This window comes from Carcharhinus amblyrhynchos, chromosome 35 (assembly GCF_965287045.1).
Source record: "Carcharhinus amblyrhynchos chromosome 35, sCarAmb.v2.hapA, whole genome shotgun sequence".
Classification (NCBI taxonomy): domain Eukaryota; kingdom Metazoa; phylum Chordata; class Chondrichthyes; order Carcharhiniformes; family Carcharhinidae; genus Carcharhinus; species Carcharhinus amblyrhynchos.
In genome coordinates, this window is record NC_137358.1 from 8,597,642 (window position 1) to 8,622,627 (window position 24,986).

General features: G+C 47.6%; 1 protein-coding gene across 3 annotated transcripts in view; it reads left to right on the forward strand.

The window, feature by feature from the left end:
• The first annotated feature begins 168 nt into the window (after nt 1–168).
• Nucleotides 169–24,986, forward strand: part of LOC145361741 (transportin-3-like) — a 55,169-nt gene continuing 30,351 nt past the window's right edge. For 2 of the 3 annotated variants that reach the window (XM_080217671.1, XM_080217672.1), the window contains exons 1-12: nt 169–497; nt 3,368–3,492; nt 4,304–4,504; nt 6,024–6,097; nt 9,640–9,796; nt 10,766–10,909; nt 14,692–14,867; nt 17,413–17,551; nt 20,581–20,727; nt 22,011–22,118; nt 22,366–22,457; nt 24,724–24,863. In XM_080217671.1, the coding sequence (XP_080073797.1) occupies nt 446–497; nt 3,368–3,492; nt 4,304–4,504; nt 6,024–6,097; nt 9,640–9,796; nt 10,766–10,909; nt 14,692–14,867; nt 17,413–17,551; nt 20,581–20,727; nt 22,011–22,118; nt 22,366–22,457; nt 24,724–24,863 (1,555 nt within the window). In that variant the 5' untranslated portion in view covers nt 169–445. The other variant, XM_080217673.1, reaches the window with a different exon arrangement.

Here is a 24,986-nt window from a genome sequence, read left to right on the forward strand (position 1 = left end):
GGGAGGAGGAAAGGGGGGGAGGGGAAGGGAAAAGGGGGGAACGGGGAGGGGGAAGAGGAAGTGGGGGAAGGTGAGGGATGAGGAGGTGGGGAGAGGGGATGGGGGAGAGGGGAGGGGCAGAAGGAGTGGGGAATGGAGGGGGAAGAGGGGGTTTGCTGTGGGCAGATTACGAAGCCATCCTTGTGGCATAGGTTCAGCCTGTTGAGTGTCTTTTTATTTTCTGCTGTCTTGCAGCTGATTGATTTGAATGTTGCCCAAGCGTAGAGTAGATGCAAATACAAGATGGAAGTGGACCTGAGCCCCTCACATCCCTGGGCATCAGTGTTGGGACGTTGGATAGCCTCAGGGCCTTGCAGTCAGAGTTCACAGAAGCTGCGTGTTGGTGAAGGCTTATATATCGTATACAGTTCACTGGGGTGAATCCTGGGGTGAAGGAGTTAGTGTTATGAGGAATGGTTCAGCAGCTTGGGCCCACGCTGCTGTTCTTGAGTCGGTTGGTACGTAACCTCAGACTTTTGTATCTTTTTCCCAATGGAAGAAGGTGGAAGAGAGAATGTCCGGGGTGTGTGGGGTCCTTGATTGTGCTGGCTGCTTTTCCAAGGCAACGGGAAGTGTAGACGGAGTCAGTGGATGGGAGGCTGGTTTGCCTGACGGACTGGGCTACGTTCACAATCCATTGTGGTTGCGGTCAGAGCAGGACCTGTACCAAGCTGTGATACAACTGGAAGATGAGGAGGAAGTTCCTCAGGAGGGGGGACAATGGGAGGAAACAGATTATCGTCACTCTTCATTTGTCTTAAGTTCCAACGCTCCTGTGGTTTTGCATAAGTGAGCAGTTTTGTGTTGGGAGCATGGGTAGTGAGTTTGTGTGGACTCTCTAACTTAATGTTCTCTGTCTTTGACCATCTCCCTCACATTTAGAATCATAGAATCGCTACAATGCAGGAAGAGGCCATTTGGTCCATTGACAGCTGCATCGACAGCAATCCCATTCCCCGTATTTACCCTGTTAATTTGTTCTGTTAGCCATTCATGCCTTGGCAGTGTGACTGTGTCAGTAATTCCAGCCACAACAATGGCTGCCTTTAACACTGACAATCCAGCATGGCCAATTAACCCGACCTGCACATCTTTGGAGTGTAGGAGGGAACCCATGCAGACATGGGAGAGAACTCCACACAGTCACCCAAGGCTGGAACCGAACTTGGGCCCCTGGTGCCAAGAGGCACTGTGGCATCGTCCAACAAATGTTTGTTTAAATGTGGCCCTGGGTCCAGATTGCGATAAGAGTTCAAGTTTACAAGTAAGGCTTACGTTAGCACTGCAGTGAAGTCACTGTGACGTTCCCCTAGTCATCAAACTTCAATGCCTGTTCGGATAAGTGCACCCTAACAGGCACGTCTTTCAGACTGTGGGAGGAAACCAGAGCGTCCGGAGGAAACCCACACAGACACGGGGAGAATGTGCAGACTCCACACAGACAGTGACTCAAGCTGGGAATCGAACCCGGGTCCCTGGCACTGTGAGACAGCAGTGCTAACCACTGTGCCACCGTGCCGCAAAGTGGTTCCAGCTGTAGCTGCGGTGAGCTGATGTGAAGTCAAGTGGAGCAGGACTTGATCTTTAGAGACGTGACCAAAACCAACAGAAGTCACCGTTTGTCTAGGATGATTTACTCTCTGTGTCGAATCACAGAATCCCTGTGGTGCAGGAAGAGGCCATTTGGCCCATCGAGCCTGCACTGACCCAGGCTGTATCCCGCATGTATTTACCCTGCTAATCCCCCAAACACGAATGGTCAATTTAGCACGGCCAATCCGTCTAACCCGCACATCTTCCGAAACTGTAAATTTAATATCCACTGTGAGCTACAGCCTTCTACTCTGCCTTCCTACGCAAGCCCCATATGACCCAGGCCAAGGTGAAAGTCCATCAGAGACTTGTATAGGAGAGGTGATGTTTGAAGTCCCAGTCCTTCTCTGAATAGAGTGACACTTGGCAGCCTGTCAGGAGCTTATTGAGGTCACGGGGTTTATTGTTTATTGGACAAGAAAGGCTTTTTATTCTGTTAGCCATTCGTGCCTTGGCAGTGTGACTGTGTCAATAATTCCAAGCTACATCAACAGATGCCTTTAATATTAACACTAACAGTAGTGCTGAACTGTGAGAATGTAATTCAACCAACGGACTTGATGATATTGTGCCTGTTCATCATGATTCTCGGACTGATCTGCAGCTAGGATATTTCTTATTGTACGGTTCAGTGATTTGACAGCCGGAGCAATCACTGACACAGGTCACCCCCAGAAAACACTGCTCACTAAAACTAAAGATGCTGCTATTGTAGCTGTGTGCCTTATTGGTATGCGGCTGTGTGCTCTTGTACCTGTGCATATGCAGGTGTGCATATTGCTCCTGCTGCCCTAGTGCAAGTCCCTGCAGACATAGAGCTTTGTGCCCAGGCACATTTGCTGTGAAGTCCCAGTACGCTGGTGTAGATGTATCCAAGCACTTGGTTATAATCGCAGCAGATGCATGATGCATTGATACCTTCCTCAGAGAATGTTTGTCCAAGCGTTAAATGGTTTTAAGAAGGAGATGGATATATTTCTGAATTTAAAAACAACAGGTTAAAGGGATATTGGGAGCAGGTGGGGAGGTGGATTTGAGACCAGGGAGAGATCAGCCATGATCTGATTGAGTGGCGGAGCAGGCTCAAAGGGCTGAATTTGTATACATCTGCTCTTAATTTCTCTGTAGATTGTGGGATTTGTGGTTGATTTTTAATTATGATCCCCATGCCACTTACGACCACAAGTGCAAACACTCGAAGGCTCTGCAGTGGATAAAGGACACATGTTTGTTTGGCAGCAGGGGCGGCACAGTGGTTAGCGCTGCTGCCTCACAGCGCCAGGGACCCGGGTTCGATTCCCAGCTTGGGTCACCGCCTGTGCGGAATCTGTACGTTCTCATGTGTCTGCGTCGGTTTCCTCCCACAGTCCAAAGATGTGCGGGTTAGGTGGATTGGCCGTGCTAAATTGCCTCTTAGTGTTGGGGTGATTATCAGGGTAAATATGTGCAGGATAGGGCCTGGGTGAGATTGTGGTCGGTGCAGGCTCGATGGGCTGAATGGCTTCCTTCTGCACTGTAGGGATTCTATGATTTGATAAACAATGATGAGTGACCTTGTTTGTTTTATCTGTGTGGAAGATTGGCCAATTCAGTGCTGACATAGGTCGGTTACCAAGGGCGGGTTAGTACCAAGCTGGGAGTGGGTCACTCCCGCGTTGTGCTGGTACGGCCTCGCTGAAGGAGCAAAGGGTTTGCATTAAGTCATGTGTTAATCTCACCATTTGTTGGATTCCAGGTGGCAGGATGGAAGGGGAGGTCAGTTTGGATGCAGTTTACCAAGCTGTTCAAGCTTTATACCATCATCCAGACCCACAAGGCAAAGAGCGGGCCTCCGCCTGGCTGGGAGAGTTCCAGAAGTCGGTAAGTAAGTGCCTCAGTCAACCATGACCTAATCGTGTACACGTGCGCCAGGTTTGCGTTCAGTGCATTGTGTGTTGCAATCAGTCAGAAATGACAGTAGGGGTGGCACAGTGGTTAGCTCTGCTGCCTCACAGCACCAGGGACCTGGGTTCGATTCCCGGCTTGGGGTCACTGTCTGCGGAGTCTGCATGTTCTCCCCGTGCCTGCGTGGGTTTCCTCCCACAGTCTTAAAGACATGCTGGTTAGGGTACATTGACCCGAACAGGCGCCAGACTGTGGCGACTAGGGGATTTTCATGGTAACTTCATTGCAGTGTTAATGTAAGCCTACTTGTGACACTAAATAATAAACTTATTAAAGAAAGAATAGTTTAAGTTTTATTTAAGAAGTCTCACAACACCAGGTTGAAGTCCAACAGGTTTGTTTGAAATCACGAGCTTTCGGAGCGCTGCTCCTTCGTCATCCCTCCATCACTGACCTGATGAAGGAGCAGCGCTCCAAAAGCTCGTGATTCCAAATAAACCTGTTGGACTTTAGTGTGGTGTTGTGAGACCTCTTACTGTACCCACCACAATCCAACATCGGCATCTCCACTTCCTGGTATTCATTTTAAATTTATTTAGAACTTGTTTTTATCTGGGGTCTTGTAGATTCACGTGGATAGAGGCTCATGTACTTAGAGGAGATGGTGGTATAGTGCTGATTGGAAATGCCACTGTCTTCCACTGTCTCGCGCGGATATCTACTTTGCTCCAGATTTGCTGTCGTCATTTTGAAGAAGTTAACCTCCTCCTCGTTTCTTCTTGGCCAGATGTTTTCGTGGCAGATTTCTGACCAGCTGCTGCGACTCCAGCGCGACATCGAGTCCTGCTACTTTGCCGCCCAGACCATGAAGATGAAAATCCAGTATTCCTTTTACGAGCTGCCCCCGGAGATGCACCCGTCACTCCGTGACTCTCTACTCACACACTTGGAGAGCCTGAAGGACCTGTCCCAGGCTATCGTCACGCAGGTACAGCAGGGAGCGAGCTCGGCGCATAACCAGAGGCTTTCATTGAGCAAGAAGGTGTGGCCTTTCCACACCCACAGAAATCTCTCCCCATTTCCCCCCACCCTTTCTCTCCATCACGGCGGCACAGTGGTTAGCAATGCTACCTGTCAGCGCCGGGAACCTGGGTTCAGTTCCTGGCTCGGTTGACTGTGCGGAGCCTGCACGTTCTCCCCGTGTCTGCGTGGGTTTCTTCTGAAAGATGTGTTGGTTTAGGTGCTAAATTGTTCCTCGGTGTACCCGAACAGGCGCCAGGATTTGGGGACTGGGGATCTTCACAGTAACTTCATTGCAGTGTCAACGTAATTGACTTGTGACTAATAAATGAACAAACTTTTAAACATTAATAGGCTGGGGTGGAGATCCCCTGATGTCAGCCGCCATTCTCTGTTAGCAATCCTCAGAGCTATAGAATCTCCACAGTGCCGAAAGAGGCCATTCGGCCCATAGCATCTACAGCAACTTTCCAAAAGAATGTTTTACCCACAGTAACTTCATTGCAGTGTTAATGTAAGCCTACCTGTGACTTTTACTTTACCCAAACCCTCTCCCAAGCCCTATTCCTGTAACCCCTCACACTTTTACCATCTTTACTCTTTCATGGGAGGTGGGCTCTACTGGCTGGGCCAGCATTTATTGCCCATCCCTAATTGCCCTTGAACGGAGCAACTTAGCCCAATTCAGAGGACAGTTGGGAGTCAACCCCTTGGCTGCGAGTCTGGAGTCACATGTATGGGCAGCATAGTGGTACGGTGGTTAGCACTGCTGCCCCACAGTGCCAGGGACCCAGGTTCAATTCTGGCCTCAGGTCACTGTCTGTGTGGAGTTTGCACGTGTCTGCGTGGGTCTCGTCCAGGTGCTCCAGTTTCCTCCTATAGTCCAAAGATGTGCGGGTTAGGTTGATTGGACATGCTAAATTAACCCGAGTGTTGGGGATTAGCAGGGTAAATATTTGCGGTTACGGAAATATGGTATGGGTGGGATTGTGTTCAGTGCCAACTCGATAGGCCAAATGGCCTCTTTCTGCGATTCTATGGTCTATGATTTAGGCAGGCCAGACCCAGGTAAGGGCAGCAGATTTCCTTCCCTAAAGGACATTAGTGAATCAGATGGGTTTTTCTGATGTTTGTTTAATGGTTGCTGTTAGTGAGATGATGTTTCAGTTCCAGAATTTATTAAGCAAATTAAATGATGGGGTTTGAAGCCATGCAGACTCTGCACAGACAGTGACCCAAGCTGGGAATTGAACCCGGGTACTGGCACTGTGAGGCAACAATGCTAACCACCGTGTTGCCCCTAGAATATACTTACATTGGCTGCACTCTGTAGGTTGTTGGATCCAGTCAGGTGTACAGTGGTGTACATGTGACATTCTGCTCTGATGGTACAGCAGAAGTGTACCACTGATTAATCCCATACATTTGCTCCCTCCTGTACTTTTTTTAAACAGTAACTCCTCTCTTTTTCCTGTTTTTGATCGTAGTTAGCTCTCGCAGTCGCAGACCTTGCCATACAGATGACATCTTGGAAGAGCTGTGTCCAGACGCTAATTGAGAAGTGAGTTGTGTTTTTGTATTTTAGTGGAATGGTGGGGGGTGGATATGGTTGCATTGTAGTTGCGGGCCACCAGAGACCTGGACTAAAGACTCAAAGACCCAAATTCAAATCCCCAACATACCCCCCTCCCCATCATAGCTGGGGAATTTAAATTCAATTAATTAAATAAATTGGGAATAAATCCTTGACCGGGAAACTCATCTGGTTCACTAATACGGAGCGAATGACAGGTGGAGTTTAATTTAGATACTGCAAGGTGATACGTTTTGGTAGCTTGAACCAGGGCAGGACCTACTCAGTTAATGGTAGGGTGCTGGGGAGAGTTATAGAACAGACATCCAGGGGTACATGTTCATAGCTCCTTGAAGGTGGAGTCATAGGTGGACAGAGTGGTGAAGGAGGCATTTAGAATGCTTGGTTTAGTTGGTCAGAACATTGAATACAGGAGTTGGGATGTCTTGTTGAAGTTGTACAAGACATTAATAAGGCTACTCTTGGAATACTGTGTGCAATTCTGGTCACCCTATTATTAAAGTAGAAAGAATGCAGAAAAGATTTACTCGGATGCTATCGGGACTTGAAGGTTTGAATTATAAGGAGAGGCTGGATAGACTGGAACTTTTTTCTCTGGAGTGTAGGAGGCTGAGGGGGTGATCTTATAGAGATCTATAAAATAATAAGGGACATAGATCAGCAAGATAGTCAATATCTTTTCCCAAAGGTGGCAGAGTCTAAAACTAGAGGACATAGTTTTAAGATGAGAGGGGACAAATACAAAAGGGTCCAGAGGGGCAATTTTTTCACCCAGAGGGTGGTGAGTGTCTGGAACAAGCTGCCACAGGCAGTGATAGAGGCGGATACAATTTTATCTTTTTAAAAAGTGTTTAGACAGTTCTATGGGTAAGATGGGTATAGAGGGATACGAGCTAAACGCAGGCAATTGGGACTTGCTTAGGGGGTTTTAAAAAAGGGACAGCATGGACAAGTTGGGCAGAAGGGCCTGTGCATGCTGTAAACCTCTATGACTCTACATTCCTCAGGGAAGGAATCTTCCATCATTACCCAGTCAGCTTCTGTGTTTTTATTCTTTTATGGGACATGAGTGTCACTGGCTGGGCCACCATTTATTACCCATCCCTAGTTGCCCCTTGAGGGGGTAATTGAGAGTCAACCACATTGCTGTGGCTGTGGAGCCACATGTAGGCCAGACCGGGTAGGGATGGCAGATTTCCTTCCTTAAAGGGCATTGGTGAACCAGATGGGTTTTTCCGTCAATTGACAATAGTTTCACAGTCATCGGTAGACTTTTAATCCCAGATTTTTATTGAATTCAAATTTCACCATCTGCCCTGGAGTCTCTGGGTTATTAGACCAGTGGTAATACCACACGGCCACTGCCTCCCCAGAAGTGAATCCAGACCCACGGCAATGTGGTTGACACCGTACCTGCCCTCTGAAATAGTCTAGCAAGTCAAGAATACAGACCATCACCAACATGAGGCAATGGCCTAGTGGTATTATGGCTAAACTATTAATCCAGAAACTCAGCTAATGTTCTGGGCACCTGGATTTGAATCCCGCCACGGCAGATAACGGAATTTGAATTCAATAAAAAGAAATCTGGAATTAAGAATCTACTGATGACCATGAAATTATTGTTGGAAAAACCCATCTGGTTCACTAATGTTCTTTAGGGAAGGAAATCTGCTGTCCTTACCCGGTCTGGCCTACATGTGACTCCAGAGCCACAGAAATGTGGTTGACTCTCAACTGCCCTCTGAAATGCAAGTCACTCAGTTCAAGGGCAGTTAGGGATGGGAAATAAATGCTGCCAGCCAGCGACACCTATTTGATTTATTAATGTCACATGGATAAAGCAACATTCCATTGTTACTTCTATGCTATACGGACCATTCATAGAGTGGTCTGTATAGCCTCCCACTGTGCTGATGGTAAACGCTGAGGTATTTCAAATCCTGGATGGGAAACTTAAAACGCCTCTCCTCAGTGTTTCGCACTACTGCCTCACAGCGCCAGGGACCCGGGTTCATTTCCAGCCTCAAGTGTGTCTGTGTGGAGTTTGCACGTTCTCCCTGTGTCTGTGCGGGTTACCCAGCAGAACACCTTCCCAATTGCTGGCTTTTCATGATTTATGTTTATATTATTGCAATTTTTTATTTTATTCATTCTGGGACATGGGCATTGCTGGCTGGTCAGCATTTATTGCCCATCCCTAATTGCCCTTGGAGGGCAGCTGAGCGTCAACCACGTTGCTGTGGCTCTGGAGGCCAGACCTGAAATCATAGAATCCCAACAGTGCTGAAGGAAGCCATTTGGCTCGTTGAGTCTGCACCGACGACAATCCCATCCAGGCCCTATCCCTGAAATCCCACATATTTACTTCATTAATTCCGCTAACATACACATCCCAGGACACTAAGGGACAATTTAGCATGGCCATTCAATCTGACCTGTACCTCTTTGGACTGTGGGAGCAAAGTGGAGTACCCGGAGGAAACCCACTCAGACATGGGGAGAATGTGCAGACTCAACACAGACAGTGACCCAAGCCGGGAATCGAACCCAGCTGAGACTGTGAGACAGCAGTGCTAACCACTGTGCTGCCTGGCCCTTCCCTAAAGGACATTAATGAACCAGATGAGTTTTTTTGACAGTCAGCAATGGTTTCATGGTCATCAGTAGATTCTTAATTCCAAACTTTTTAATGAATTCAAATTCCACTGTCTGCCGTGGCGGGATTTGAACTCAGGTCCCCAAACATTAGCTGAGTTTCTCGATTAATAGTCAAGGCCATCGTCTCCCCTATTTCACATACAACTGCTTCGAGTATATATAAGAAAGGAAAATGCTGGGAAATCTCAGTGGGTCTGACTGCATCTGTGGAGAGAGACTAAAGCCAATGTTTCAAATCTAGATGACCCTTCATCAGATCTGTCTTCAGAGACGAAGAGTCATCCACACGCCAAACCTTGGGTTCTATTCTCTCTCCACAGATGTTGTCGGACCTGTTAAAACTTTTGAGTGTCCTCAATTATGCTGGCTGCTTTTCCAAGGCAACGGGAAGTGTAGACAGTATCAGTGGCTGGGAGGCTGGTTTGCGTGATGGACTGGGCTACATTCACAACCCAATGTCATTTCTTGCTTCATCTCTCACCATTCCCCCGCACAATGAATCGATATGTAGTGTATTAAAGTTTACTTATTAGTCGCAAGTAACATTGCAGTGAAGTGACTGCGAAATTCCCCTAGTCGCCACTCTCCGGCGCCTGTTTGGGTGAGAATTTAGCATGGCCAATGCACCTAACCAGCATGTCTTTCAGACTGTGGGATCAAACTGGAGGGAATCCACGCAAACACAGGGAGAATGTGCCGACTCCACACACACACTGACCCAAACCAGGAATCGTATCCGGGTCCCTGGTGCTGTGAGGCAGCAGTGCTAACCACTGTGCCACCGTGCTGCCCTAGTGTACTGTTCAGTTTGAAGTTCAGCCATAAACCCGGCATGCGGTGTCTCCTAGGTACGGCAATGATGAAACGGCGCTCCCTTTCCTGCTGGAGATTCTGACAGTGCTGCCGGAGGAGGTGCACAGCCGCTCGCTGCGAATCGGCACTAACCGGAGGACGGAGGTCATCGAGGATTTGGCCTACCACGCCAGCATGGTGATCGGCTTATTGGTGAGCCGCTGTGGGTCACGCATTTCATTTAGCCATTGTACTGGTACATTCCTGTATGCAGGAGAACCTCTGTCTCTCTGAAGCCAGTCACCATTAGTGCTCCCATTTTAACGAGCTGACCATTGGCGTGCAGTTCACAAACACTGATATCTTGGCCATATAGGATCAAAGAATCTCTACAGTGTAGGAGAAGGACTTTCGGCCCATCAAATCTGCACTGATAACAATCCCACCTAGACCCTATCCCCATAATCCCCACAAATTTACCCTAATAATCCCCCTGATACTAAGGGGCAATTTAGCATGGCCAATCCAACTAACCTGCATATCCTTAGAAGCAAAGGGGTAATTTAGCATGGCCTATCAACTTAACCCACACATCCTTGGGCATCAAAGGACGATTTAGCATGGCCAGTCTACCTAACCCACACATCTTTGGACACTAAGGGACAATTTAGCATGGTCAATCCACCTAACTTGCAGATTTCTGGACACTAAGGAACAATTTAGCATGGCCAATCCTCCTAACTTGTACGTCTTTCAGACTGTGGGATGAAACCGGAGCACCTGGAGGAAACCCACACAGACATGGGGAGAACGTGCAGACTCTGCACAGAGAGTGACCCGAGGCTGGAACTGAACCTGGGTCTCTGACACTGAGAGGCAGCAGTGCTAACCACTGTGCCACTGGTGGATAGTCACTTGATTTCAGGTGGGGTGGGGAAATGTGCCGGATGGCATTGCAGTTGCGTGGGCCGGTTCGGGCAAGAGAAGGTCTTTTCCTGTCGGTCAGTACGTTTGTATAGTGTCAACTTTGGGAGTCAGGTCAGAGATTAATGGACCCTGTTAGAGGCTGGGGCCGCTTCTTCCACCTCTCAGCAAGAAACACTTCAGGCTGGTGAATTGAGTAGAGTTTTATTGGCGTTGAGTGCTTTGTGAAATTTGACTCTGTACCCGGGAATTTTTCAGACAGCCTACATGGAGCGCTGCAGCCACGATGAGAAGTTGGTGATTAAAGTCTTCCGATGTCTCATGAGTTGGATTAACCTGGGCATCCTGCACACCGACCACATTGCCAACAGCCAGTTGCTGGTGGCACTCTTCCAGATCCTTGTGAGTATGAACTAATCACCTGCGCAAGAGTCCTGGTTTGAGAATTGGTGGCACAGTGGTTAGCACTGCTGCCTCATGGCGCCGGGGGCCTGGGTTCGATTCCGGCCTCAGGTCACTGTCTGTGTGGAGTCTTACAGCCATAGCTAGGGTGTAGAGAAAGATCAACTTAATGCAAACATTGTTAGAGAGCTTAAAAGAGTTAGAATGAAGTTTTAGAAGCACAGAATGAGAGTGAAAGATAGAATTCAAAGGTATGCTGGACAGAGCTTGCAAGAAGCCACCTTGCTCTGCCGCCATATTGGAATAGGGGATTCTATGAAAATTCCAGCACCTTCACAAATTTATCTATCCTTTATCCTACACAGTTCCCTTCACTTCTGTCTAATCTTTGCATTTTTAAAAATTCTTTCATGGGATGTGGGTGTCGCTGGCAGGGCCAGTGTTTGCTACCCATCCCTAATTGCCCCTTACACTGACCGCAGTGGGGATCAGAGACCCTGGTTTATTTCCCACCTCACAAGATGTGGGGTGTGGGGACATGTATAGCACTCCTGAGCTGTAGGTCCCGCCTGTGTGATCTGGTCACTTTGCACAGACTGGGGATTGATCTTGGGACCGTCTGGTTGGTATGGCAGTGCCTTTACCAATATGTTTAATGCACTTGGCATTGTGCCATCTGTTTCCTCTCTCCCCCCCTCCCCCGCCGCCAAACACACACACACACACACACACACAGCCAGTGTAGCCAGCAGGAGAATATTCACTCTCTCCTGCTGGAAGGTGAATATGCATTGACAGCTGAAGACTGTGGCTCCCACTGTAGCCACATAAACCGCTAGTACTCGGGCTTGAAGCACCGGCATTTCAGTGTGTTTATTGCGAGAGGACAAACTCCCAACATAGTAAGAGGGAGAGAACGTAGGGAGAAAGTGAAATCAACTCTTTGGGCAGGTAATTACCCCTAGAGGAGCTTATTTCCATACTGTGAGGGAACTGAGCTATTGGAGATGATCACTAACCCCATGTTGGGTGCCATTGCTTTATTTTCTATGTTGCTATAGGATATGGGGGGGGAGGCAGGATCAGGCTATTGAGCTGGATGATCAGCCATGATCGTAATGAAACACTCAGAGGGTGGAATGGCCTACTCCAAGGATCGTAGAAATTAGGAGCAGAAGTCGGCAGTTCAGCCCTTTGAGCCTGCTCCGCCATTCAATCAGATCATGGCTGATCTCTGTCTGGTCCCAAATCCACTTCCCCCTGTTCCCATGAGACATAGGAGCAGAATTAGGCCACTCGGCCCGTCGAGTCTGTTCAGCCATTCAATCCTGGCTGATACTTTTCTCATCCCCATTCTCTTGCCTTTTCCCCATAGCCCCTCTTCCCCAGATCCCTTTAATCCTTTTTTTTGAAATATATCCATCTCCTTGAAACCATTTAATGATTCAGACTCCACTGCGCAGGGGGGAGTGAGTTCCACAAATTCACCACCCTCGGCGAGTAGTAGTTTCCCCCTCATCTCAGTTTTAAGTCTACCGCCTCTCAATCTATTCCGTGACCTCTTGTTTGAGATTGCCTCAAACAGGAAAACGTTTAGTCTATGTTTACTTTATCAATCCCTTTTAGTATTTTATCTACCTCAATCAGATCCCCTCTCATAAAATTTTATACACCTCCTCCTATTTTTGTCTGGCTCTAGTTTAAAGAACCACCCTTCCTTCTACTCCTGTCGGTCCTGAGCTTTTGTGCCTTGTCTCATCCTGTACATGTTCATTCTATTTCAAGTTCTACTCATTATTGTTACAAGTTGGCTTACATTAACACTGCAATGAAGTTATTGTGAAAATCCCCACACTCCGGTGCCTGTTCGGGTACACTGAGGGAGAATTTAACACGGCTAATGCACCTAACTAACACATCTTTTGGACTGTGGGGGGAAACCCAGAGCACCCACGCAAACACGGGGAGAATGTGCAAACTCCACACAGACAGTGAGTGACCCAAACCAGGATTGGAACCCCGGGTCCCTGGTGCTGTGAGGCGGCAGTGCTAACCACTGTGTCACCGTGCTGCTCCAATTCTAGTCTAGGCTGGTTATTGTCGCAAGCTATTTAAGCGTGAAGTGCATCGCAGCAGAACCTGATGGCCCTTTCACCCAGTACACGCCCGAGTGACCAGCTACAGATTCCAGCCCTAACCCCCCCCAGCCTAAGCTGCTGGAGTTAGTGCATCAGCCCTGGTCCAGTTAACCCTGCTCAGCCTGGTAATCGGAGCTGGGACTTGTTGTTCTGTGTGGCATAGTGCAGCACCTGGCATGCTCACAAGGCCAGCTTTTGTCTGCTCTTTGACCAGTTTCTCTCTGTTCAGCCTGGGATCCTAGTTCCCATTGGTGTCCTTTGTCGAGCCTCTGTAATGTTTAACTCTGGATGTCTGTATCAGTGTTCCCGATCTGGCTGAACGACATTGCGTCCAACAGAGCTTTGCTTTGCCCTCTGATAAAGGAATGTCCCCACTTGAGGCGTGTGTTTATTTTTACCGGGGGGGGTGGGGAGAGCAGGGGCCTAGCCTGGTGTAGGATTCCGCGTATGTGGTGGTCTCAGTTTGGTGGGAGAAGAAGGGGGAGACGTTGAGTCTACCATGTGAACAACTCCATTCAGATTAGAAAGCAGCGGGTTCAAAATCCGGCTTGAGCTGAGGCCACTAATATCCTTACCCTGGTGCCCAAGGTGGCACAGTGGGTCAGCACTGCTGCCTTACAGCGCCAGGGACCCACGTTCAATTCCTGGCTTGTGTCACTATCTGTGTGGAGTCTGCACGTTCTGTGTGGGTTTCCTCCGGGTGCTCTGGTTTCCTCCCACAGCCTGAAAGGCATGCTGTTAGGTGGATTGGCGGTGCTAAATCTTCCCTCAGTGTTCCCGAACAGGCGTCAGAGTGTGGTGACTGGAGGATTTTCACAGGAACTTCATTGCAATGTTAATGTAAGCCTTCCTTGTGACACTAATAAATGTACATAAAAGAGTTAGAAAAGTCCACCAGTGTTCCTGCAATCTTGTAACTTGTCCAGGAGATCCTTTGTGCTGTGAATACTACTTCCGTGTAATGTGATTGGTGCATGTTGAAATTGGGTTTAAAATGTTTCAGGGAATTCTCCCTCTCCCACCTTCGATTTAAAGTTAATTTATTAGTCACAAGTAAGGCTTACATTAACACTGCAATGAAGTTACCATGAAAATCTGCTAGTCACCACACTCCAGTGTGCAGTCACGTGCAGACCCCACACGGACAATGACCTGATTTGAATCCGGGTCCCTGGTGCTGTGGCAGTAGCAGTGCTAACCAGTGTGCCGTCGTGCTGTCCTTCCGGGGTATAGACTGGCTGCTTTGCAAATCCTACACGGGTTCTGGGCAACAAATCGGGGCTGGTGGTCTGGTTTGACACTGAGTGCGTGCTGCATGAGACCTGACTGCGCGTGTCACCAGCTCACCTGGAATCGTACTATTGAAAGAAGAATAAATAGCTTGTCTTGCTGCCCTTCCTTAACCTGTACCGGCAAAAACAGACTAACTTGGCCATTCACCCCCTGCTGATCTGTTGCTCTCATCACAGTGTTTACCTAATGGTCCTTCGGTGTAACAGTTTGTGAAATGCCTTGGAATGTTTTCAGGATGCAATCAGGCATACCGTCAATGCAAGTCGACTTGTGTGCATGCTTCCGAATGGAATGTAATGTTCAGGATTATGCTCGGGAAATACTAAACAAACGACTATCCCTGAATTTCAGAGGCACAACCAGACATCGTCGAACCTGCACGAGGTGGCAAGTGACTGCGTGTGTGCAGCACTGTATGCAGTGGAGGGCTTGCAGGAGAGCCTACGGCTAGCACTGCAGCTGCAAGAAGGGGTGACAGCGCTGGAGGAGGCTTACCATACTGCAGTCGCTTGCGAGGACATGGACAAGTATGTCGCAGTTAGGTTTCACACTCTGGCTTGGGTATGTGATGGTGTTGGGATGTCTGTTGAGAAGCTCTGGGAGTTCTGCTGTTTAAGGCAGCAAGTTCAACCTAGGTTTGATTTCTGCTCTGTGCTAGATAGGCTGATCTCATCCAGGTCTGTATTTAGGCAGTGTATCTTTTAAAACCACTCCCACTCAATGATTTGGAGGAAAGGTGGGACTTGTGGCAGGAATCTATTTCAATAGTATATTAAAGCAGCATCTATTTAAACAGCATACAGCACACAGTCTACAGAGTCTACTTAAACAACATGCACAGCAAAGTCTACAGAGTCTTTTAAACAGCATATAGCAAGCAGTCTACAGAATCTATTTAAACAGCACACTACAGCAAGCAGTCTACAGAATCTACTTAACATGCAGCAAGCAGTCTAGAGTTATTAAAACATCACACTACAGCAAGCACTGTGCAGTCTATTTAAACAGCATGTAGCCAGCAGTCTATTGAGTTTATTTAAATAGAGTGCTAGAGTGAAAGGTTTACCGTCTATTTTGTTTAATCAGTTTCTAAAATGCTAGGTAAATGTAACTGATGATTGAAATTGCAGCAGTTTCCTGACCAATGAAAGCAAGCGTGCTATATGCTGCCTTAATCACCTTGACCTGCATGCCCAGATCCCTCTGTACGTTAATGTTCCTCAGTGTTCTGCCACTTGCAGTATAATTTGCAGCTAAGTTTGATCCTCCAAAATGCATCACCCCGCATTTATCTGGATTAAGTTAGACCTCCCACAAGGCATCACCTTGACAGTAATAAAATAAGAATAATTGATTCAAATTAAACAGCTTTGATTGCATGATCTAATTGTGTTTTAAATTGTTAAGTTGGTTGTTTAATTAAAGTTTTGCATTTACACAAAATAGTGTCTCTGGCGGTGGCGGCATGGTGGTTAGCGCCACTGCCTCACAGCGCCTGGGTTCGATTCCTGGCTTTGGGGTACTGCCTGTGTGAAGTCTGCATGTTCTTGCTGTGCCTGCGTGGGTTTCCTTCCACAGTCCGAATGACGTGCAAGTTAGGTGCATTGGCTGTGCTAAATTCTTCCTCAGTGTATCCGAACATGTGGCACCTAGGGGATTTTCACAGTAACTTCATTGCAGTGTTAATGTAAGCCAACTTGTGACACTAATAAAAAAATAAACTTAATTGCTGATTGCAGATCCTGGAGTTTAGTGTCAGAGGGAAAATCACCCTGTTATAGATCCTGACATTCAGTCAACCAGACACCAATACTTTCCAGAGTTACTTCAGGACTAATACTACCTCAATGGCAGCTGCTACACTTTGTCCAGAGAATGCTTTGAATGCAAAACTCTCTCGTGCGCAAGCAGTTGATGCAAATAGCATAGATGCCCTAAGGGAGATCAGATAAGCAATCAAGGAAGGATGGAATAGAAGGTTAGGCTGATGGGGTTAGTGAGTGGATGGAAACTTGTGGAACAAAAACACCATCACAGATTAGTTGGGCAGAATGGTCTGTTTCTGGGCTATCCCATTCCAAGAATTAGCGCAGGCCTTAGCCAGTGACAATGATTCCATCTTGCCTCAAGCATTGAAACTGGAAGCAGGAGTAGGCCATTCAGCCCTTTGAGCTTGCTGTGTCATTAATTTTGATCGTGACTGATGGCAACGGTGGTTAGCACTGCTGCCTCTCAGCTCCAGGAACCCGGGTTCGATTCCCAGCTTGGGTCACTGTGTGGGGTTTGTATGTTCTCCCCGTGTCTGCGTGGGTTTCATCCGGGTGCTCCAGTTTCTTCCCACAGTCCAATGATATGCAGATTAGGTTAATTGGCTATGCTAAATTGCCCATTAGTGGCCCGGGATGTATAGTTTAGAAGGATTAGCATGACAGATGTGTGGGTTACAGGGGGTAGGGCCTGGGGTGGGATTGTTGTCGGTGCAGACTCGATGGACAAATGGTCTCCTTCTGTACTGTAGGGATTCTATGATCATTAAATTCAATATCCTGATCACTGCACGCCCCCCCCCACCACATATCCCTTTAGTCCCAAGAATTATATCTAATTTCTTCTTGAAATCATACATTTTGGCCTCAACTCCTTCCTGTGGGAGTGAATTCCACACATTCACCACCCTCTGGGTGAAGAAATTTCTCCTCACCTCAGTCCTAAAAGGATCCCCCCTTATCCTCAAACTGTGACCCCCTAGTTCTGGAACATGTTTTAATCCTGTTCGGATACATTTTAAACAGTCCCAGTTCAAGCTAAAATAGCACTTGGATGGTTAGTAAGTTGATTGGAAAAGTCGCCATGGATTTGCAGAGCAAGTGGAGTGAAGATATGTTTCTAGGAGTAAAGAATTGCATCGAACCGATGTTGTAACTGTACTTGTATATGTGCTTGTTGGGCTCGCACAGACAATGTTTTAAAGTGTCTCTAACCTGTGCTGTGGCCTCTGCAAAGGCTTAAAGGACAGTAGAGGGAGTCATTGTATCCTTTGTATCATTGACCTAAGGATTTAATGTGTTCCAGAGCACTGAATTATTGCCGGATTTTCACCGAATTGGCAGAAACGTTGTTGGAGATGGTCATCCGTTCACCGGGACAAGGACTAGGCGACCTTAAGACACTCAACCTCATCTTAAACTGCGTTGGACACGAGCAGTATGAGGTCAGTTAATGCTCACTGTCAGCCCAGGTAGCGGTGTCCGTACATCGAGATCAAAGTTCCTTCTGAACTGCAGAGCAATTCAGAACTCCCCGTGGTGACATGTACAAATTGGCCCCGTTACGTTACCGCACGTGCTAGGCTCCACAAAGGGCTGTGCGCTTCAACAAGTTCCTGCGCAATCCAGTGAAATGTTAGTGTACATTGGTTGAGATGGTTGGATTCTCTGCTCCTGTGTGGGCTTTGGGCGTTCCAGTTCTCCTGCAACCAAAGCGCTGAGCGAAACACAAAATTTAAAAAAAAAACATAAAGTAAAAATAAAATCTATTTATTAGTCACAAGTAAGGCTTACGTTAACACTGCAATGAAGTTGCTGTGAAATTCCCCAGACTCCGGCACCTGTTTCAGGTCAATGCACCTAACCAGCACGTCTTTCAGAACATGGGAGGAAACCGGAACACCCGGAGGAAACCCACGCAGACATGGGGAGAACATGCAAACTGCACACAGACATTGACCCAAGCCGGGAGTCAAACCCGGGTCCCTGGCGCTGTGAGGGAGCATTGCTAACCACTGTGCTGCCCCAGGTGTAGGATAGACATAAATCATCCTTGGGGACTGTGTTGAACTTCAAGAAAAGTTTTTATTCCACATGCGTGAGGAGAGATGAACTCGGACCTGAAATCCCTGGTTGTCTGTAAGTTCTCTCTGCCCATTGTAGATTCGTACAGGCTATGATGCTTTTATGTGCTGCAAGGTTTTACATTATCGTATTAATTCCTCGAGTTGGATACAAGGTGATTCTTCTAATCTCATCGTGCAAATACATTGTTCAGTACATCAGTGCTAATTATTTCTCCAGCCATCTCCTGCTTACTCCATTGTAATGTAAAAGCATTGTATTTGCCCAACTGATCTGGAACGATGTGTTACCAAAAGAGAAAACGCTGGAAAATCTCAGCAGGTCTGGCAACATCTGTAAGGAGGGAAAAGACCTGATGTTTCGAGTCCAGATGACGCTTTATCAAAGCTAAAAGGCATAGAAAGTGGGAGATATTTATATTGCGGGGGGAGGGAATGAAAGATGAGTTGAAGCCACAGAAACCAGGGGGGATGGCTGCTAATGGCTGTGCACAGAGAGAATAAAGGGTGTGAATGGCCAAACGGCAGAGAAGCTGTAACCCTGTGACAGATGAAGATGTCTGGGCTGGGGAATGGGATAGAGGTAGAGGTAGAATGTAGAAAAGGGGAAGTGGGGGGGGGGGGAGAGAAAAGGGAAGGGGGGTGAAGTAGGGGGAATTTATTTTTAAACAACAATGTGTTAATTGCTCCCCCTCTCTGCTAGGTGATCATGTTTTTCAGAAGATTGTGCCCTCCCTAGACTGTATGGAGCCTGGCTGTCTCAAGGCCGGTTCTCCCATTGTTGTGATAACTCAGACAGATCTCCTGCGTGTTACTATTGTTTGAAGTTGATAGCATGCATTAATCATCATCTGGCAACACAGCAGACGTTTAGCTGTCTGCGTTTCTTCCCCCTCATGAGGCCTGGCTCTCCAGGCTTGCTCCCTGTATGCATTACACTGAAATCAAACAAAATATGAATGGACTCTTAAATTAAAATGTAAAAGACCTGATCCCTGATATTACCCTGCAACATCAGGCAAAGCACAAGAACTGTGCTCATCCAGTCCATTGCTTTTGAATTTTGTTGCCTTATCGTCCTCAGACTGGCCCGTCCTTCCACGGGGAGACGATGGGCTGGTGGTATTATCACTGGACCATTAATACAGAAACTCGGCTAACGTTCTGGGGACCAAGTTCAAATCCTGCCATGGCAGCTGTGGAATTGGAATTCAATAATAAAAAAAATCTGGTATTAAGAATCTACTAATGACCTGTTGTTGAATGTTGGAAAAACCCATCTGGTTCACTAATGTCCTTCAGGGAAGGAAATCTGCCGTCCCTACCTGGTCTGGCTGACATGTGACTCCAGAGCCTCAGCAATGTGGTTGATTCTCAGCTGCCCTCGGGCAACTAGGGATGGGCAATAAATGCTGGCCCAGCCAGTGACGCCCATGTCCCATGAATGAAAAACCAAATCAAAATTACACTGCAGTCACTAAATTGAATCAGGCTAGCAACTGTAGGGCTTCTCAGCCAGTTGATTACGAGTTAAAATCCCAGAGCAGACACTTGAGTACACACTCTGGCCCTCCATTTATATACTGAGGAAGTTTACTGCCCTGTCAGGGGTGCTGTCTTACAGATGAGATGTTAAGCCAAGGTTCCGTCACCTCTCTGGACAGATGTAAAAAAGTCCCGTGGCACTATTGCAAGGAATTCTTTCCTTGGTGTACTGGGAAATACTTGTCCTTGAGTCAGCATCGCTGAAGCAGACTATCTGTGCATCAGGCAGTGCTGTTTTGTAAGCTTGCTCTGTGTGGCTTTGCTACTGTGATTCCTACTTTCAGTGACGCGATCTCAAAGTATCCCACTGGCTGTTAAACACTTGAATCATAGAATCCCTACAGTGCAGAAGGAGGCCATTTGACCCATTGAGCCTGCACCAGTCGCAATCCCACCGAAGTCCTATCCTTGTAACCCCCACACATTTACCCTGCTAATCCCCCTGACATGAGGGTCAATTTAGCATGGCCAGTCAACCTAACCCGCACATCTTTGGACTGTTGAAGGATACCAGAGATCCCCTCAAGAGGAAACCCACGCAGACGCAGGGAGAACGTGCAAACTCCACACAGACAGTGACCCAAGCCTGGGAATCGAACTCGGGTCACTGGCGCTGTGAGGCACCAGTGCTAACCACTGTGCCGCCCTGGGGTGAGCTTTGCTTTAGATCTAAAACGTCATGTGCCTGGTTCGGCAATGCTTTATGCTCTTGATAAGAAAAGTAAAAAGCATTTTGTTTCTGAGTGGTTAACGGTAATAAAAATGTCTTTGAAATTTGTGCTGATGTGAGAGGTGAGCTTGATCCCGATCGCTGTTAGCTTTTCTAACTTGTGGCGTTTGTGTAGGTGGCGGAGATTACGTTTAATTTCTGGTATCGGCTGGGCGAAACGCTCCATAAGATGAAGGATCCCTCAGTGAACCAGATCTTCCGACCGTATTTCCAGCGACTCACTCAGTCCCTCACCTTCCACTCCCAGATGGATCCTGATCACGTACGTTGCCCTGGATGAATAAGTGTGCAGGTTGGTTGGTGCGTACTCAGCCCCGAGCAGCGGGAAAGGGATGACGAACAACGCTGCCAGAAAAATCTTCTGTACTAATTGCCTCTGTCAAGATTGTCCAATACGCCTCTGCCTTTTGCCTTTCAGTTACTTTACAGTTCCATTGTTTGCAGTGGAAGAGTTCGGGAAAAGGGACATGATAATCTAGTGAGAATTGGCAGCAGGATCGGGGATTAGCTCAGTTTCAATGCCCTTTTAGGACCCTACAGTGCAGAAGGAGGCCATTCATGAAAGAGCATCTTACTCAGCCCCTCCCTCACCCTATCCCCATAATGTCACCCATCTACCCCACTAATCCTCATAACCTGCACATCTTTGGACACTAAGGGACAATTTAGCATGGCCAATCCACCTAACCTGCATATCTTTGTTCTGTGGAAGGAAACCAGAGCACCTGGAAGAAACCCACACAGACACAGGGAGAATGTGCAAACTCCACACAGGCAGTGACCTGAGACGGGTCCCTGGCGCTGTGAAGCAGCAGTGCTAACCACTGTGCCACCGTAAAGTTAAAGTTTGTTTATTAGTCACAAGTAAGGCTTACACTAACACTGCAATGAAGTTTCTGTGAAATTCCCCTAGTCGCCACACTCCAGCGCCTGTTCAGTACCTAAACAGCACATCTTTAAGAATGTGGGAGGAAACCGGAACACCCAGAGGAAACCCACGCAGACACGGTGAGAACATGCAGACTCCACACAGACAGTGACCCAAGCCGGGAATCAAACCCAGGTCCTGGTGCTGTGAGGCAGGCGTGTTAAGGAGTGCCACAATTGAGATTGTTTCCAATATGGAGTTTTATTTGTTGATTGTTTATTTGTTATGTCATAAGTAGGCTTACATTAACACTACAATGAAATTACTCTGCAAATCCTTCAGTCGTCACACTCCGACGCCTTTTTGGGTTACACTGAGGGAGAATTTAGCATTGCCAATGCACCTAATCCACATGTCTTTCAGTCTATGGGAGCAAACTGGAGCACCCAGAGGAAACCTACGCAGACATGGGGAGAATGTGCGGACTCTGCACAGTCACCCTGGGCCAGAATTGAACCCAGGTCCCTGGCACTGAGAGGCAGCAGTGTTAACCACTGTGCCACCGTGGTGAATTTGGATTGTTCCCCAGTATGAAGGTTTTTGGGGTCCAGGTAGATTAGTTGAGTACAGACTCTCGTATTGGTGCTAACTGAACTGTTTCCCCCACCACACAACAGGAGGGAGTGCTAGATGAGACGGATGATTTCTTCGAGTTCCGACTTCGGGTGTCTGATCTTCTAAAAGATATTATATTCCTAATTGGAGCCTCGGAGTTCTTCTCACAGGTGAGTAAGGGACAGGCTGTCCAAACTTCGATCCACACAGGAAAGCAAAAATATCCAGTAAGTAAAGAAACATTCAGAGATCCCGACGTCGCAATTATCCAATCCCTGAAATACCCTGTTTAAGTGTTCAATCCACAATTCGACCAGTCCAGAATGTGCTTTCTCAAAAATTTGCCGCCTTGCCCCACCGTGTGTTTAATTTTGAGTGAGTGCGGTGGATTTGACCCCCGGGTTTCTTCTGTTCCAGTTGTACTCGACGCTGAAGGATGGCAGCCCAGCCTGGGAGGAGACGGAAGCAGTTCTTTTCATCATGACAGCATTGGTGAAGAACTTAAACCCGTGAGTGTGAAATCTGGGGAGGCGCGTAGTGCTGTGCTGATCCCAGTTTGTGGCAGTGAGAGATTGAATTGCTTTTGCTCTGCCTGAGCAGGCGACCAGTTTAAATTCACAAGTAACTCCAGCGTCCATCAAGGCGTGCAGCTCTTTTGGGCAGTGGGGAGATGCTGAATTCGGTCTGTGCGTGGTGGCACAGAGGTCAGCACTGCTGCCTCACTGCGCCATGGACCCTGGTTCGATTCCAGCCTTGGTTGACTGTGTGGAGTCTGCACATTTTCCCCGTGTCATTGTGGGTTTCCTTTGGGTGCTCCAGTTTCCTCCCACAGCCCAAAGCTGTGCATGTTAGGTGGATTGGCCATGCTAAATTGCCCCTTTAATGTCAGGATTTAGCAGGGTAAATATGTTGGATTACTGGGATAAGGTCTGGGTGGAATTGCCCCTTAGTTAACTTGTCCCTTAGTGTTCAAAGATGTGTAGGTTAGGTGGATTTGCCATATTAAATTGCCCTTTTAGTATCTGGAGATGTGGCAAGGTTACAGGGATAGGGTCCGGGTGTGATGCTCTGTTGGTGTAGATTCGATGGGCCGAATGGCCTCCTCCTACACAGTGGGGATTCTTTGATTCTGTGATACCCGTGATCAGCTATCTTGCCGGCACTCACTATTCAGCCTTGCGTGTGAATTGCGTTGGGAGATGATTGTTGGAGGGGAAAAGCTGCAGGACATCAACAAAATAAAAGCAAAACACTGGGGATGCTGGAAATCTGACATAATGGCAGAAAATGCTTGAAAAAAACAGCAGGTCTGGAAGCATCTGTGGGATGACAAGTGGTTAATGTTTCGAATCAAATGACTCTTCAGAGCATAAATAAAAGTCCACTTTGTTGGCTTGTTCCAGCGATAGCTGGAGGATAAACTGGCTCGACGTGTTCTCCACTGAATGCCAGTGTGTATGCTGGTGATATTAACTCTGGCACCCAGTGGACTGAAAGAGGCACTCCTTGAAATGAAGAAAATGGTTAGCATTGCTGCCTCAACAGCTCCAGGGCCCCAGGCTTGATTCCAGTCTCGGGTCACTGTGTGGAATTCGTGCATTCTCCCCGTATCTACGTGGGTTTCCTCCGGGAGTCATAGAGATTTACGGCATGGAAACAGACCCTTTGGCCCAACTTGTCTATGCTGCCCAGTTTTTAACCACTAAGCTAGTCAGAATTGCCCGTGTTTTGCCCATATCTCTCTATACCCATTTTACCCACATAACTGTCTAAATGCTTTTTAAAAGACAGAAATTATACCCACCTCTACTACTGCCTCTGGCAGCTCATTCTAGGCGCTCGCCGCCCTCTGTGTGAAACAGTTGCCCCTCTGGACCCTTTTGTATCTCTCCCCTTTCACCTTAAACCTGTACCCTCTGGTGTTAAACTCCCCTACTTAGCTGTAAAGTGCTTTGGGACATCTGTCGTGAGTCATGTCTGTGGAGTGGGATTTGAGCATGCAAACTTCTGTCTTTGAGGAATACCGCAACATCAACATTGTGCCAAAGGCATTTGAGACGGGGCCTAATGAGATAGGCTCGTTAGCAAACTTGAAGCCCATGGGATTAAAGGGGTAGTCACAGCGAATTTGGCCAAGAGACAGAAAATAGGCAATGGTGAAGGCTGTTGGTCAGACTGGAGGGAAATGAGCAGTGGTTCCACTCTGGGTTCAGTGTGAGGACATTACTGCTCGGGTTGATACATTTCAATGGCCTCAGGTGATCTGGTTTCCTTCCACAGTCCAAAGATAGAATCATAGAATCCATACAGTGCCATTCGGCCCATTGAACCTGCGCAGCAATAATCCCACCCAGGCCCTATCCCTATACTTACTGTAATAATCCTCCTGACACTAAGGGTCATTTTAACCTGGCCAATCAACCTAACCCACACATCTTTGGACTGTGTGAAGAAACTGGAGCACCCGGAGGAAACCCACGCAGACACAGGGAGAACGGGCAGACTCCACACAGACAGTGACCCAAGCTGGGAATCAAACCTGGGTCTCTGGCGCAGTGAGGTGGCAGTGCTAACCATTGTCAGATTAGGTGGATTGAGCATGCTAAATTGCCCCAGAGTATCCTTAAATAGTGCAGATTAGATGGATTAACCGTGGGAAACGTGGAGTTACGGCGATAGGGCAGGGGAGGGGGCCTGGGTGAGATACTCTCTGAGTCGGTACAGACTTGATGAGCCAAATGGTCTCTGACTCTGATCTTTTTCTTTCCCACGTAGGGAAAAGGAGCAGAAGCTGGGGGATGTCGTTCAGGCTGTGATCAGCCTCCCTGACAATACACACTTAGCGGTGCAGCATTCCGGAGTTCAGTTGTTGGGTGAGATGGGAGAATACATCAACAATAATGTGCAATGTCTAGGTCAGTAAGTTCTTTGCCCTTCCTTTCTCACCACCCTGTACCATTGACTCTGTGTGTGTGCATGTGCGTGCACGCGCCATTGACTGTGTGTCTGTGTATGTATGTGTGTTGCATGTGTGCGCA